The 16,388-nt window shown below is 38.2% G+C and overlaps 1 protein-coding gene across 1 annotated transcript in view; it reads right to left on the bottom strand.

Moving 5' to 3' along the window:
* tpcn3 (two pore segment channel 3) overlaps positions 1-16,388 on the bottom strand; it is a 31,562-nt gene that overhangs the window by 11,348 nt on the left and 3,826 nt on the right. The window contains exons 4-11 of the mRNA XM_085275958.1: positions 14,292-14,420; positions 13,343-13,459; positions 11,914-12,032; positions 11,033-11,134; positions 9,818-9,944; positions 8,338-8,545; positions 1,991-2,135; positions 1,709-1,894 (exon numbers count right to left, since the gene is read on the bottom strand). Of these exons, the coding sequence (XP_085132084.1) occupies positions 1,709-1,894; positions 1,991-2,135; positions 8,338-8,545; positions 9,818-9,944; positions 11,033-11,134; positions 11,914-12,032; positions 13,343-13,459; positions 14,292-14,420 (1,133 nt within the window). The remainder of the gene's footprint in view (positions 1-1,708; positions 1,895-1,990; positions 2,136-8,337; positions 8,546-9,817; positions 9,945-11,032; positions 11,135-11,913; positions 12,033-13,342; positions 13,460-14,291; positions 14,421-16,388) is intronic.

Raw genomic sequence — 16,388 nt, 5'->3', positions numbered from 1 at the left:
TACTGATGTTCCTCACTGTAATATAAACTAAATTTAACTGAAAAAAGTTGGTTTTTTGTTTTGTTTTTTAAATAGAACATTTTTGTACATTGTACCATTTTACCATGTTTTGTTTTGCGCTTTTCTTTTCAGTTTAGTTGTGAGTGGATCTGCCTGCTTTAGGTTTATCAATTACATCAAAAACTAATATTTTCACTTTTTCTGATTAAACCAAACTGAAGTTCATTTGAAGTTCAGAAAAGGTCTACAAATGTGCGCGCATTTGTGGATTGAATTCAATGATGGTGATTTTCAATATAGAAATTTCCCTTGTGTACAAAGACTTTTCAGTCTGTCCAATTCTTGTTGTTCTTAAATAACAAATTGTCACACTGTCCTTTACACACTATTCAAACACAATCAGATTTCCCAGTGTCATCACTTGAAGTTGTCTTTGTAGAATTTCTATTAAACTTTAAGCTTTATATAACTTGCATAACCCAAGTAAGCCAGTTGCTGGTTTTTGTTATATATTATTATTTTTTGTTTTATTATTATATTTCTCATTATTGAGCACTTGTTTAGTTTTACCCTTTATCCTATGTTCGACAACATATTTTGTTTTTATGTCTTGATGCATTCTCAATCATCCAGGAAAGTAAATCTCCAAAAGTTAATTCTGTTCATCTGGACGTAGCGTTTCGTGGGAGAAACGTTTCGTCACTCATCCAAGTGATGACTGAAGAAGTCACTTGGATGAGTGACGAAACGTTTCTCCCACCCCATATGGAAAAGAAATAGTAAAAACATATATGATTTACTCATGAAAGTGGCCACTTTCTCATTACTTTCATATATTTTTTTAGTAAGTATACAAAACATACAAGTTTCATTATATAATTTTTCAAGGGATCTTATGTGTTTTCACTCTTGTATGCTTTTCATACAAGTTTCATACAAGACAGATAAAAACTTTATAAGATTTATATACATCTTTTCCATATGGGACAAAACGCTACGTCCAGATGAACAGAATCAACTTTTGGAGATATTTTGTTTTTACTTTTGACATTAAACTAAGCTCCATCATTAGGAAAAGTTCACTTCCCAAAGCTTAAAAGAGTAGATAAACAACCCGCTGAGCATCAATGACTTGGTCGAAGCACTTGAAGGCGTATGAAGGTAAAAGAAGCGGCTGATAATGTAAAAGAAACATTAAATCATGTCACATACCTTGTACTTATAATCTGGGATGTAGATAAGCTGTGTGAAATTCATGCAACACAACTTGTTGATCTTAGATTTGATTCACTTAAATACTTCCATTACTTGTTATATTAAAAAAATACTCAAAAATACTATACACATATTTTAAGAAATTAAACATTTGACATAACACACAAATACAGTACATGTTAATTTATAAATGTCTACGTAAGGTTTTTGTGTATTAAGCAAGCAGACTTGGATTACACTGTTGGTTTTGATCTGCACAGTGGATTTTTTTTGTTTTTTTAAACCATCTGCCTCACTGAAAAAGCTTGATCACACCCATGAATAGATGGTGCTGTGTAATGTCTGGATCTCTGATTCCACATGAACACCTGTTAAAATGTACCTTAAGCTGTCTGTAGATAAATCAGTACTGGGGATTCAGAATCTTTGGTGAGTAAAGACAAAGTGTCAAAAGCACATTAATGACATTATAATGTTATACACTTGTTCTCACCAGTTCCAAAAACTGTGTTTGGAGAAGAACACTCTGGGCTCAAACACATACAGCTTCAGCAGAATCTCCAGAATATACAGAGCCAGAAAAACCCACTCTGAATTCGCAATCATTGGATTCTCCTCATCAAGACCGATGAAAACAGCATTCACCAGTATGATCAGGTCATATACCATAACAAAGGCCCTGGAAAAGAACACATATAGTTCTGTGTTTGTAACTACTTACATCAAAATCAGAGGAAAAAAAAAAGAAGGTTTCAAAGTTGAATTTGTATCTTACCGGTGTTGGACCAGTTGGCATAGGAGTTTGCTGGGGGCTGACTGGTAGAGGGAAGGGCACAAACTTTGAAGTGGATGAGGTCTTGACTTAATTGTTATTATTTCAATATTCAAGAGGTCAGCAAGCTGGACAAATGCCACCTTACCTGTAAAATAATCATCCTAGAATTGTAATCAAAAACGTTACAAAGATATAAAAACTTAAACTTAGGTCTATTTTAAATGAATCATCTAATGCAGGGGTCGGCAACCCTGGGCACGCGTGCCAGCTCACGCGAAGGGTTAACTCAGACCTTCCCAAAGTGTGGGGCGCAGAGCCATTGCAGGGGGGGGGGGGGGCATGAAGAGGGGGAAAAAAAAACAACAACACTTGGACACTGCTAGCATGAGGCGCCCACAAACGCAAAGCAGGAGATGAAGCATCGCTGAATATGTTTCCAAACCAACTTCATTCTAAGCCAAAGACTAGAAAATATGGTGAAGCATGTCTTCCCTTTGGTTTCACCTGCACAAGTGCCGAGGTAGGTCTCCCTGCAGGACTGGTTTTCCCTTCGTCAGGAGCACAGCTGGGCTCTTCAAATCACGGACAAACAGTATCCCACATTCTTGATTTTTAGTTCACAAACACTTGTTGTAATGACTAACTACTCCTGACATGTTGGAGATGTTTGCTCTTTATACAGTAAAGTTACAGCGGGATATAAATAATATCAGGCTGATCCTGCCAGGATTTGTTCCCCCAGTTCAAATCAGGGACAAACAGGATCTCACAGCTGTTTATGTTTTTAAACCTATTTTGCACAGAGAGGCGCACAGCTGACGTGAAAAAAGGCACATACCATAAACGTTGCGTGAAGAACTCTGTATTCCTCGTCCACAGGTAAACGGAAAAAAAGAGTTTTAAAAAAATTTTTTTTTCGGTGATTCGAAACGCCGTTTACGTGTGAACGGAGCAGATGCGTTTTCAAAAATACCCGTGTAGGTGCGGACGTAGCGTAAAAGAGTTAGTAGTTTATTTTCTTACTACCTACAGATCACTAAATGTTTGAGGTGTGAAATAAACCGCAATTGAGCAAAATATGGGTGTGTGTGTGTGTGTGTGTGTGTGTGTGTGTGTGTGTGTGTGTGTGTGTGTGCACACTGTGAGGGGGGGCGCGAACATTTTTCTGTAAAACAAAGGGGGGCCCAGCAGAAAAAGTTTGGGAACCACTGGGTTAACTGATGGCACGACCATAGCTGGGCCCGGTGGGCCGATGGTGATTTTTCATTTTTATGGGCCGATGCTTTTTTGTTTTTTTGTTCTTTTTGTAACGGCATGAACAATGAAAGGTGGTGGATTGGCCACATGCTGGCCGATGCGTAAAAATAACTCAGTTGTTTGGTGGTGGCTATGGCGGAGCTTCCACAGAGGCCAGCAGGTGGATGAGGGAAAGGGGAGGCAGGAGAAGGAGAGACCCGAGGCGGCCGCCGGTCCGAGTGTCAGGTGAACTGAACTTCAGGTAAGACGGTATGACCTGCAGTCTATCTGGGTCAGATATAAACCAAGTTTAGGTGGAGTTTATTTTCGTTATGCTGAATTTTTACAGTCAGTTACAATAACTCGTACAGCGTACTAGCTAGCATGACAGAGTTTCTATACAGCTGGGCGGGTGCTATGATGTTACTGATAGTGAATTTTATTTTATTCATAAAGGTTAGTTAGTAGAGTTGCCAACAGTCCCTTAAAAATGGAATGGTCCCTCGTTCATTGAAAATATTACGCATTTCATATTGAGCTGAGAAGGAACACAGTTTGTCCCGTACTTCAGCTACAATGGAAAAAGACTCAAAGCTGGAGTTATTCTGTGTGTTTACGCTGTCAGCGGTTTCTTCTTCTCTCATTCTCTCACCCTCCCTCTCCTGTTTCTACTTCAATCATGAAACTGATCCATGATCAGCTGATCGGCTTTTCTCTCTTGTTTGTTTATCACTTTGTGCCAGAAAGAGGAAACCAGTGGATGTCGCGCTAAACAACAGCAGCACTTTTAAACTTGATCAGCTGTTGTTAGAATTAATTTCATATTAATTTCTAGTATCAGCTGATGTTTGCTGGAGCCACAGCTGTAAAGCTGCTGGTCATGATATGGTTTGGTTATCTGGTGAGATGGAAACATGAAGATGAAACCAGGAGATGTCCTTACTGAACCATCAGAGCTGAACAGGTGATGGAGAAACAGGTTTAACTTTTAGGTGACATGAATGAGTTGAAGGGAAGTTATGAACTGTTTCTGAGAGACAAATAACACCAGGATCCTTTTCTATGTAGCTGACAGCTGGTAACTGTGCAGGTGCGGGTCTAGCAAAGTGTTGCCGGGGGGGGCATTAACAGGGAGAGGTGGGAACAAAGAAATACTTTTCTTTCTTATTCTCATTTCAGATGTCTCGCTTTTAATAAATAATTATCTGAATCTTACAACCAAAGTTTTTATCTGATATAAAATGTATAGAAATCATACCAATGAGACAGTACATCACTGTCACAACAGCGTTTGTTTTCATTCAAAGGCTTTATGGCTTTTCCTATAATACCTGGTGGGCTGGTCTCTAGTCAAAATGCCCGGGCTGATTTTTTTGTCCCAGTCCAGCCCTAGGCACGACACACAGGGAATTAATTTGAGCAGGTGCATTTAAAAAAAAAAAAATGGCCGGGCCAGCGGTGTACATCACAAATTAGCTCGCATAGACACATTAGTTGTGCTGCTTCTTAATGATGGTATCTTAGCTAACAACCCCAACTACCAGATTCAACTTGTAATTGGCTAAAAATCACTTTGCCTACTGGTGAGAGGGACGTTGCTAGCTGGCAGTTTTTTTGAGCAATGTTGAAATTTCCACTTTCCAACACTTCAAATGCTTCAGGAGCTGTCTGCTCAGTGCAGCATCAGCACCACGGAAATCCGTAGACTCGAGACAGAATTCACAATGCGTTTTCGGGACTTGCAGGTGTATGGACCAATGTTTTCTTTTCTGATCAAACCAGAAAGCTTTAATGAGCAGCTGGGTTTGTCTTGCATTAACTGGCTGGACACAGAGGACATCGAAATGCAGCTGATTGAACTGAAAAGCTCGAGTCTGTGGGGGTCAAAGTTTGCAGAACTACAGACGCAGCTGGAATCCACAGCTGTGCGTGTTCATGGAGCTGCATGTTCACCTGCTGGACAAGTTTAAATGTCTTCAGAACATTGCAGAGGCCTTATTGACAGTATTTGGCTCTGCATATCAGTGTGAGCATATTTTCTCTGACATGAGTGTCCTCAGGTAGCCGTCTGAATGCTGGACACTCGGAGACCTGTGTCTCTGAGTGGGAGACCAGAGATCATATTAACATGTGTGTCTCTGTATTAACAAACATGCCATATTGGCCCAGTTTATTTTTCTTATTACTGTTGTGAGGAGACCATAAATAGCATTTGCATTTTCTGTTGTACAGTTCATTTGCTGTTATGGATAAAAAGTCTTTTTTTGTTTCAAAATAGCTGATAACTATTCGCTGACAGCTGCCAACATCTGTGAACAAATATAATTCTATAAAGTGGTTCTATATAGGCAGTGTTGGGGAGTAACGGAATACATGTACCGCCGTTACGTATTTAAAATACAAAATATGAGTAACTGTATTCCGTTACAGTTACCGTTTAAAAAGGTGGTATTCAGAATACAGTTACTTTGTTGAAATAAATGGATTACACTGCGGTACTTTCCTGTTTCATTTTGTCGCGGGTCAGGAGTGTTTGGGTTTTGTTTGACAGCTACGTGCTGTTGTTCCAGGCGGCAGCGCTACGGTTGCCATGGTTACAGGGCGACGCTCTCTCTCTCTCTCTGCGACTGTGTGTTTCCTGGGTGAGAGAGCGCCTTTTCGTTGTTGTTGTTGTTGTGCTAAGCTAACAGGCAGAATGCTACAAGCATAGCTCTAAAGAATGTAGCATCATGTTCAGTGTAGTCCGTGTTGCAGGGAGAATGGACTGCCATACACGTTATGTGTCTGTGAGCGCGAGGAGAGAGAAAAAGGGGAGTGGAAAGGTACGAGCTGTCATCGAGGAAAAACGGGAGCTGGAAACATGTAAATATAATAATAACCACTTCAGCCAAGAAGAGTGCCTGACGAGCCCAGTTGTAAGTAAGGTATTAAGACTCGACTGTACACTGTGTTCGTGTTTTCCTCCGAAAACAATAAGTTCCGTTGGAGCAGTCTTTCAACGTCTCTCTCTGTCTCTCGCAAGAAAAGTTGACCCACACAACAAAGTAAAGCTATTTTTCGGCTACGAGCCGACAGGGACCCCGCCGTATTAGTCAGAGGTCCCTTTACTACAGCTCGGAGTCGCGGACCTTCAGTAATAGTAATAAATCACACAGCAATAGTACATTCACGTTGTTGGAAAAAGCATGATAATATATTAAGTAATCCAAAGTATTCAGAATACGTTACTGTCATTGAGTAACGTAACGGAATACGTTACAGAATACATTTTGGGGCATGTATTCTGTATTCTGTAATGGAATACATTTTAAAAGTAACCTTCCCAACACTGTATATAGTGTGTAACTGTTAATATAGAGCGTTATTACATTTATTGCTAATGCAATCATATGGCACATTGACTTCTGAGGAAATATTATATGGCACTCATGATCAGAAAGGTTGCCGACCCCTGACCTAATGTAACAACCTTCTGTTTGTTAAATGCAGGAATTGCAGTACGCACCGCAAAACTGTTTTCATTTTTCCTTCGAGTATATAGCAGCATTTTTGGAAATTTTTATCCCCTGTGCAAGACTGAAAAATGAAGACAAAATGCCAAAAACTGAAGTAACTAACTGCCACTTGAGGCTTGCTCTGTAAGCAAGACTCCCATGTGAAAATGCAAAGTTTTATAGTTTTAGAAAGGATGTCTAAAGCATAGCACAAAAATGGTTTTCACAGTGAGGAAGAAGAAAACAGAAACAGCAAATTCATGCTATTGCTCAAGTGCAAAGTCACACACACTGCGTGTTCATAAAGCAGAGGTTAAAAACCAAGAGTTGTGGTTTAAAAAAATAATAATAATAAAATAAAATAAAAACCTGCATAAGAGGCAGTAGTAAATAACTTGATAGAGACAAAATCATTAAAGGAATTCAGGGATAACAACCACACACAGGGAAATATGTATAACTGTAAAGATCAATTAGATTTTTTTTTTTACTTGTTGGGTTGTATAACATCAGATGTTGTGGTTGGTGGAAAAATAGAAATGCTCAATGATAATGCATTTTGACTTCCTTCATGTGGAAGATGAGTGTGAAGACACTGACTCAGCAGAGTATGCAGAGCTGAATGATACTGGACATCTGAACAATGCCTCAGCTTCAAGGATTAGACTGGACTGGTGACAATTTAATGGCCTTTAGGTAGATTTAGGGCATGCAGGCTGTACTCAGTTTACACATGAACACGCAAAACTGTGAGACAACCTGGTCACCTACGGCTCTAAGCAATTAAAATGCATGTACATTTAATCTTATTCATAACCTTACCCTTATTCCAAAGCAAATACAAAATGTTGAGATATTTGTGTAGAATAATAGAAGATGTAATGCAGTTCCATAGTTTATCTGTGACATGCAATCATATTCAGTCGTACAGAGCCAGTTTGGCCTTGAAATGTTGCTAAAATGTAAAGAAGGCAGCATTGCACAGCAGCTTTGTTCATTTGTGCTGAATATTACACTCTTCTCATAGCTTCTTAGCTGTGGATCTGGGAACAAACGAACTATTTTGCCAAGTTGCATAGTGACGCACCAGGAGTTTATTAAAAGCTAGACAGAAATTTTACACTTTGCAATGCCTACAACATTATTGACTTTGCCTACTTGCTTAAATTACAATTTCAGGGGCATTAACCACGAGTTTAATGTTTGTCTTTGTGTTTCTTACTCTTTAAAGGTCACAAATAGTTATTTCAAACTATAGATGACCTTTTAACATTTTTACATGCATACTTTCATCATGTCATTCTCATTATGCCTTTCTCTTCCAACACTGCTCTCTCCTCTTCCTCCTCATCTCCAACCTCATCTCCTTAAATTAAGTCAAAGCTCTAACACATGAAAATGTACATAAATATGCTCAGTTACTCTCCATATTGTCACAATTACTTGTCAGCTGACTAGACATGTGACATGCAGATTAAACAGCTGACAACAAACCGGCTAAAGAAAAATAAATCTCATCCCTTCCATCTTGGGTACTTATAAAGAACTTTACTAAACTCAACTTCCCTAAACGTGTTTTGGATTTAAGGTGTGTATGTTGGTTTGGATATCACTCACCAATGGCCCCTTGGTTCTTGTCATCAGAGACGCTCCATAGCAGCTCTCTGTGAGCATTACTAAGGTTGGGTTGGACCAGTCGGACCAGTTGGTTCCAGCTGGCCTGGGTCACCACTGGCTCGCCGCCCTCCTCCCTTTGCTCCTGTAGGACACCAAATGCTCGCACCATCTTGTGCCTCTTAGCTCTCACTAGCTGCCGTACCTCTTCCTGTTGGAAATGATCATTTTCTTCTTAAATGACATGGAATGTGCAAAGGAAATCTACTGTATTCACAAAAGATGTGACATAAATTTATAGAAAAATAAGTACGTTTAATAAATAATTCCAAGATCCAGGTGCTGCTGTGACAAAGGAACTTTCGGGATACATCTTATTTGATTGAATTGACAAATATTAATCAGATCTGCTTGCCACTTTATATAAATTGATATAATCTTACATGGCATATAGAGTATTTTGCAAAACCCTTTGCACAGCTTCTCAGGAGGTATGGAAAGTCATTGACTAATCAGACGTTTGGCGGTCAATCCCTGGCTGCTTCAGTCTGCATGTCAAAATACCTTTAGTCAAGATACTGAACCCCAAGTTGTTCTCTGATGTATACATCAGAGTGGCAATGCTTGTGTGAATGTTGCGTGATTTTGTACAATTCTAACGATCCTAAAAGTCAATATTGGCTCCAACGTCCTTTATTCTTTACCACGGCCTGATATTTCCTAGGCAAGCTTCCTTGTAGCTTTCCTGAAGTAGTCTTCATAAACAGTTCTCCAGGCTTCTTGGAGGAAATTCCATTTTATTAATGTTGAGGTCCTGGTTCTAGGGAGGCCAATCCATGACTGCTTGTGTTCCACCATGTGTTTTTCTAAAAATGCATGCTTTTATTGCATTGTCAGTGTTTTCGGGATCATTGCCATACTGAAAAATTAAGCCATCACCAAATAAATGGCCTGCCAGATGGTACTGCAATCAAATCTGACAGTGCATTTTTATGTACATAGTTTCATCAATTTTGACAAGATTCCCAACACCACTGGCTGAAATGCTCAAACTAGGACAAAACCTTTACTGTGATTTACAGATGGCTATAGACACTTACTGTACCCCTCTGCCAACTTCCTCTGAACATACTGATTTAAATTAAAAATTTCATTTTGGATTTATGATACCATAAGACCTGTCCCACTGATTTTCCGTTCAGTTTTTGTGGACTGTGGTATAGCTTAGCCTTTTCTCCTGGTTTCCCTCTCTTAAGAATGACTTCTTTATAGCTACGCTTCCACTGAGACTATTTGTAATAAGGCTTCAGTGAACAGTAGATAAATCAAATGCAGGTCCAGATACATCTCTCAAGTCCTGTGTCAAGTGTGTGTGGGTTTTTTTTAATGCGGAGTGGCTCAAAACTTTTGCACAGTATGGTATTTTTTAAAGAAATTATAAAAATATAGAGAACATGCACAGGAAACGGTCACATGGCTGTACCTTCAAGTATTTTTTATAGTTGTTGTATACGACAGCCAGGAAGACGGACATGAAGATGTAAGTGTTGATAAGGATGTACACAATGAAGAAGACTGCGAAGAAGAAGTTGGCGTTGTATGCTGGCATCCTGACAATAACAAGCAGAAAAAAAGAAGTCAGGCTAAGATACAAAGACAAATAGATACTAATAGAAAGATACTAGATACTAGAAGAAGAAAAACGGTTAGTGTTCACTTCCTTCTTCTTTTCTGTAAAGCTCAGAGAGTTCCCTCTCAAACCAAGAGGTCAGCGCCAGAAAGAAACACAAGAGTTTGTGTGGTTTGAAGTGCTATCTAAATAACAACACTACTTTTACTTCACAAACAGTTTCAAAATACATTATGTCAAATACACTAATTAAAAATCTGAGAATTAGGATTATAACTGAGTTTGGCTGAATTGTGTTATTCATGTCGTCTCCTTGCTGTTCAGACATCATGCCTTATTGATCATATAAACAATTCCAGTATTCAAGGAATACATGCACAACATTGAATGCAACACAAATTACATTCAGTGGGTTTCATCTGAACAAAAATTTTAACAGAAATGAGAAAATCTGCTAATTTTTTTTTAATCAACTGTCCTTTTCCAAATATTAATAGTTGGTTCATCTCGCCCTATGACAGCTGGGATGGAATAGTTGGTTCAACGAGATAAGCACTATTAACAACAGTGCTGTTTCTTTCTTTCAGTCAGAGCCACTGAATGATGTATAAGATGATGTGAAGATGTCCAATTTAGATTAAAAAGACAGATCTGGATAAAAATGTGACATTTATGCCAGTTTTATATGTACAGTATGTGAGATAAAGTGCATCTTAATTGCTCTCCAAATATTTAATCATCTATCATTAATCTGTGAATCTATTTTCATCCATGTTTCATAGTCATCTTTGTCTACTTGATTTTGTTGATTGTTTGACAAAATGCACATAAAACTAAAGTGGAATGAACCAACACTACATTCCATTTTGCAATCACACGCAAAATCTGACTTCCACGTATTTTCACAAACTGAATCATCTCAAAGTAAATACTATATAAAGTAACGTCATGCAAACACAATCAGGGATTTAATGTACTTTAGAAAAAGGCATGCTTCATGAAGACTGAAATAATTGTAAATTGCTTGATCTCAAAGAACACAAATTGAGATTTACAATACAAACTTACATGACGTCAGGGCTATTGGCCGTGGTGACGAGGACGTACAAGTCAAACATGATTTCCAGGTAGCTGGTGAAATATGGTGTTCCATTTATGTTCGTCAAACCTCTAGAGAGAGAGAGAGAAAAAATACATACACTTAAAAACTATTGCTAAAACTCAAAAAAGTCCTCTACTTTTTCACTAAAAACAAAACAAAGCAAAAAAACAGAACACATGGCCTCAGTAGAGCCTTTGGGAAAATGTTGACCATTGTCTAACTGCGCCAGGTGGTGTGGCTCTTTGACTGACCAGGAGAACATGTTTGTAAATGTTGCATAAGCTTAAAATCTTTGCTTATTTATATGGATGACATAGCTGGGTGTTTGCACAATTGCCTGTGCAAGCTCATGTTATAAATTACAATTTCACTGGTTGCATCATGCAAGATTTTATTACATAGAGAAAGAAAGAAATCCAGGTAATATATTTGGATTGGATCTCAGATCTTTACATGTATTCAGCTTGTTACAAAATGTCAGAGAATGACCCAGCAAGTCTGTCAAATCTGTTGTCTGTATGCTGCTTACTATTGTCCCTTTTACTCTCATTATTCCAGGCTTCTCACTACACTGCCTGAAAGCTATCATCTGTTACCTACCTGCCCATTATTCGTGTAGAGCGCTTTAGCTTTTGCAGGAAGTGTTTTCAAGTTGCATGGGTCTCAAAGACTCCCAAGTTATATGCAATGTAAATACAGCCTTTTAAAAGATAATAAACAGGCCAAAAAGATGTCACATATATGGAATGAAATAACTTGAATGATTCTAACTGAAAACAAGTTTAAAGAGAATTTGAAAACTGATGTCAAGAGCCAACCTCAGAATACAAAGGTACAGCTTTCTCACCGTTTGCCCAGCAACTTCAGCGCCATGAGGGCGAAGATGAGGATACTGAACATGAAGAGCAGGAAGACGTAGAAAATCTGAGGCAGAGCATTACGGATGCTCCTGAATGCTCTGCGGAGCTGAACACAAAGGAGCACACAGTGACACAGTTTTACATGCAAAAGCTCTTTCCTTATACACTTATCAACAATGTTTTCAAGTACCATTGGCTCGTGAAGTCAAACATTTACATGCTTAACAACATTATGTCTGCCTCAAACACTCCACAAATTCCCAACAGAGAAAAACTAAACATGATCCATTGATCAAACGGCAGAAAATTCATGACAGACAAAACACCACTTTGAGAGCCTTGATCACGTGAACACAATCAAATGCTCAAACTCTGACCAGATGTGAAAACATTTTCAAGTATGACTTAAACTGAATTTAGGACCAAAGCTTTCTACATGTCTGCAAACCACGAGTCACTTGGATTTCTGGGCAATTTGTCATTTACAACATACATGCATAAAACTTCTGTATGAGCCTAATCACCTCCAGGGCTGAGACTGGGAAAAAAACATGCCAAAAAATGTAGTGGTTAGTACTGTTGACACAGCAAGATGGTTCTTGGTTCTACCACTACTATGTTAGGTTAACTGGTGATTCTAAACTGGCCATGGATGTGAGATAGATAGTGTTTGAAGTACATCGAATAAAATATGCCTATCGAGCGGACAAGCATAGCAGCTGTAATGGTCCACTTGTGAAAATAGATTTGTTGGAGATTTTGTTTGACAACAAATCTGACTGCTGCACTGCCGGACAGGACAGGCAAAAAATAAAATAAATAAGTTAATTGTATAAATAATAGAAGTTAGTTTAATAAGACCTAAAAATTCGTTAAATAGAGCCATCTTGTGATGTCTCTGGAATATTTCTTACAGCCAAATCATTAATAATCCCCACAAACACATTATATTTGGTGTCAAAAAACACTGAGCTAATGAAGACGTCATATTTTGAGAATGAACTCCTAACGGGGATGATTTCTTCTTTAACATGTATTCTGATATATGTTATTTCTCTTAGTTTTCTTAGTAATTTCTCCTAATCTTCACTGTAGTACACAAAGTTTCTGAGTTTAACCCTAGGAATGTAATCATAGAAAGAAGACACCGAGACAGTCTATAGTAGAGCCATGAAAAATGTAACCAATGACCTACATTTGACTACAGTGCTTATCCTCACTTTACTTTTAGTGCTTCAAGCCTTCCCATATCAGTTCAGCAGAGCTAGTTCTCTCTAAAGGTGGTGCTCATTACAACTGAAATGGATCATCCTCTGGAGAGGATTTAATGAGGAAAAAAACGGAAAAAAATTGAAATGTTCATGGTAATGAAGCTTTCATTACTGACTGTGGATTGTTTAAACATTCAGCCATTACCTGCCGTCCCTCTGTGACGTTGACCAGTAGAAGCGGCCGCAGGACTCTGGACCAGCGAACACCATAATAATTTGCAGCTTTCAATGCTCCATAAATGATCATATCAACCAAAGTGAGCTAGTCAATGCACAAAAGAACAAAGTCATTTAATGGTAAATGGTAAACAGACTGGTTCTTATATAGTGCTTTTCTACTCTGAGCAATCAAAGCGCTTTATACAACTTGCCTCGTTCACCCAGTCGCACAAGCACTTTTTTCTATGCAAGTGCTTCTAACATTCACACACATTGAAAGAATACCAGCTTCAATGCTAGTATTTACTATCTATTTGCATTTCAAAGAGTCAGATGCAGTTCAAGATGCATATGTCAATACTTAAAGTGTTTCCATGACCAAACTAGCTAGATAAGAATAAACAGGATTATTCTAAAATGAAATTATTTGAGCAGTAGTAGAAGGACAGTCTTCTTTGAAATGAAAATGATTTCATATATAATACAAACAAAATAACAACTTATTCCAAATATTCCAGAAAATAAAAAGTTGTGCAAGAAAATTTGTGACTGAGAGCCTCAGAATCACTGAGTCACAAGGAAGCTTTACTACTTTGGTAGTGCTGAGAAAGCAACATCTAAGGCTAAAGGTTGTTTCACAACAAGAGGAAAGCCTTCTCAGCACATCCTGTCTCTGCAGCTCAGCACACGTTAACAGTTTCAGCTTTCAGACCCTAAACCAGGAAGTCCTCTGGGTGCACACTGCACACTCACCAACTGACAGGAATGTATAACCTCTTCCTAAGTACTTAGTCAAAAACATCTTTACAATGACTTGTTCTGGTTCTGTCTGAGTTAGAGGAGCCTTCTTCCAAAATCTTCCAATTAAAAATACATATATACTAATAATGTGTATAAACCCCTCCCACAATAATAATGCAGATTGGCACTCCTACCGTGAGGATGACAATGATGCAGATATTTTTGGGATCTTTCCAGAACTTGTCACGGAGAATCACCTTGGCATAGTGAATGACTCGAATGGTGAAGATGAGCAGACAGAGTATCTCCACCAGCATGGTGGCCTGAAAAACAACATAACACAACACATGACCATACTTCTGATAATAATTTACCTTCTTGGACTTCACAGTAGCTAGTCTATTTCACTGATCTCAGCTGCACTACTGTAATTGCTGTATAGACCATCATACTGTACAATACAATAATTATAGTTTTCCAACTGTTTATTAATACTTGCAATTGTATATCTACAACCTGTATAGTTTTCATATTTTTAAACATATGCATAACCTGTTCATAGCCTGCGCATACTTATAGTATATTCATAACATTCCTTCATACCTTGTACATGTAACATACTATAATAGATCCAAATTCTGTATTATATATTATTACTAAAGCACTTTCTGGATGGATGCAAACTGCATTTCGTTGCCATGTACTTGTGACATGTGCAATGACAATAAAGTTGAATTTTATTCTATTGTATTCTATTCTTCAGGACTGGTAAAATGTTGAATGGCCTGAAAATCTATTCAGTCTTTTTATAATAAAATGCTGAGGTGTAGACAGTAATTAGTATTTCTATTCATACAAGCCACAGAAGATTACATTAGAGTCAGTCAAAGTTAATGGTGTTATTAATTACTTTTACATTACCAGCTATTACTGAACTCCAATTTGGAATTTCAATGATTGCACATTTTACATATAGGTCAAGGGTCAAGTTCAAGGTCAAGTTCATTTATATAGCACATTTCCAAACCGTCCATACTGCACAAAGTGCATAACCATGTAAAATGCCACTGAAACAAATAAGATGTAAAACAATGATGCAGTAAAATATGGAAAAAATAAATAAAGTAAATCAATAAAAACAACTAAAACAACAACTAAGGCTGTTACAACCAAAATGTTTAGGTCAAAGTTTGTTAAAAGCCAGACGATAAAAATGTGTCTTCGGTAACGATTTAAACTGATCACGTGTTTGTGCAGATCTAATGCGGGATCTGCCACAGAGAAGGCTCAGTCGCCATGAGACTGATATAGAAAGACATAGAAAGACTGTAGCTACATCAAAATATAATATATACCCTAATACCACTATCTCCCAGTTTCATAAAAACTATAGCGGTGTGTAGTTGGTAACAAATTACTGCTGATAGAAAAGCAGCTTATTTTAAGTGATTAGAACATTATACTAGAACTAAACATCTTGAGCTGCTGCGTCTCAATCATTATCAAAGATCAGACATATGATAGTGTCTCCATAATAGACCTCATCCATCCAAGCGTATTGACTGTACTTGACTGTAACTCTTGTTGTGCTTTAGACACCTGTTGTGAGCTCGCCGTTCACTCTAGCCAGAACCAGCAGCAGTAAGGCTCACCAAGACTGGGGAGCAGACCAAGAAATACAATTGCCAGGTGCAGTCCAAAATGTTGGAGTTGAAGTCTGTCAAGCTCTGGGAGAAGTCTATTTATATAAAAATGGAAGAGGAATTATTGCTAATTCGCATTGTCAAGGAGTGAAGCCAAAAAAGGTGGCAGTAGATAAACCGTTACTCAAAAAGCCATCTCTAGACCCAGCCGTTTTAGCTAATTATAGGCCAATCTCAACCTTCCTTTCATATCAAACATCCTTGAAAGAGTAGTTGTCAAACAGCTAACAGATCATCTGCAGAGGAATGGCTTATTTGAAGAGTTTCAGTCAGGTTTCAGAGCTCATCACAGCACAGAAACAGCTTTAGTGAAGGTTACAAATGATCTTCTTATGGCCTCTGACAGTGGACTCATCTCTGTGCTTGTCCTGCTAGACCTCAGTGCAGCGTTCGATACTGTCGACCATAATATCCTATTAGAGCGATTAGAGCACGCTGTAGGTATTACAGGTACTGCTCTGCATTGTTTTGTATCATATCTAACTAATAGACTTCACACATTTTAATGCTTTGCAGATAACACACAGCTTTATCCATCCATGATACCAGATCTCACACACCAATTAGTTAAACTGCAGGAATGTCTTA

The sequence above is a fragment of the Mchenga conophoros genome, linkage group LG6 (genome assembly GCF_057382185.1).
Source record: "Mchenga conophoros isolate Kocher_MC1m ecotype Shallow Benthic linkage group LG6, M_conophoros_male_GT1.1, whole genome shotgun sequence".
Classification (NCBI taxonomy): domain Eukaryota; kingdom Metazoa; phylum Chordata; class Actinopteri; order Cichliformes; family Cichlidae; genus Mchenga; species Mchenga conophoros.
The sequence above is the reverse complement of the archived record's forward strand: the minus strand, read 5'-3'. Positions and strand labels throughout refer to the sequence as shown.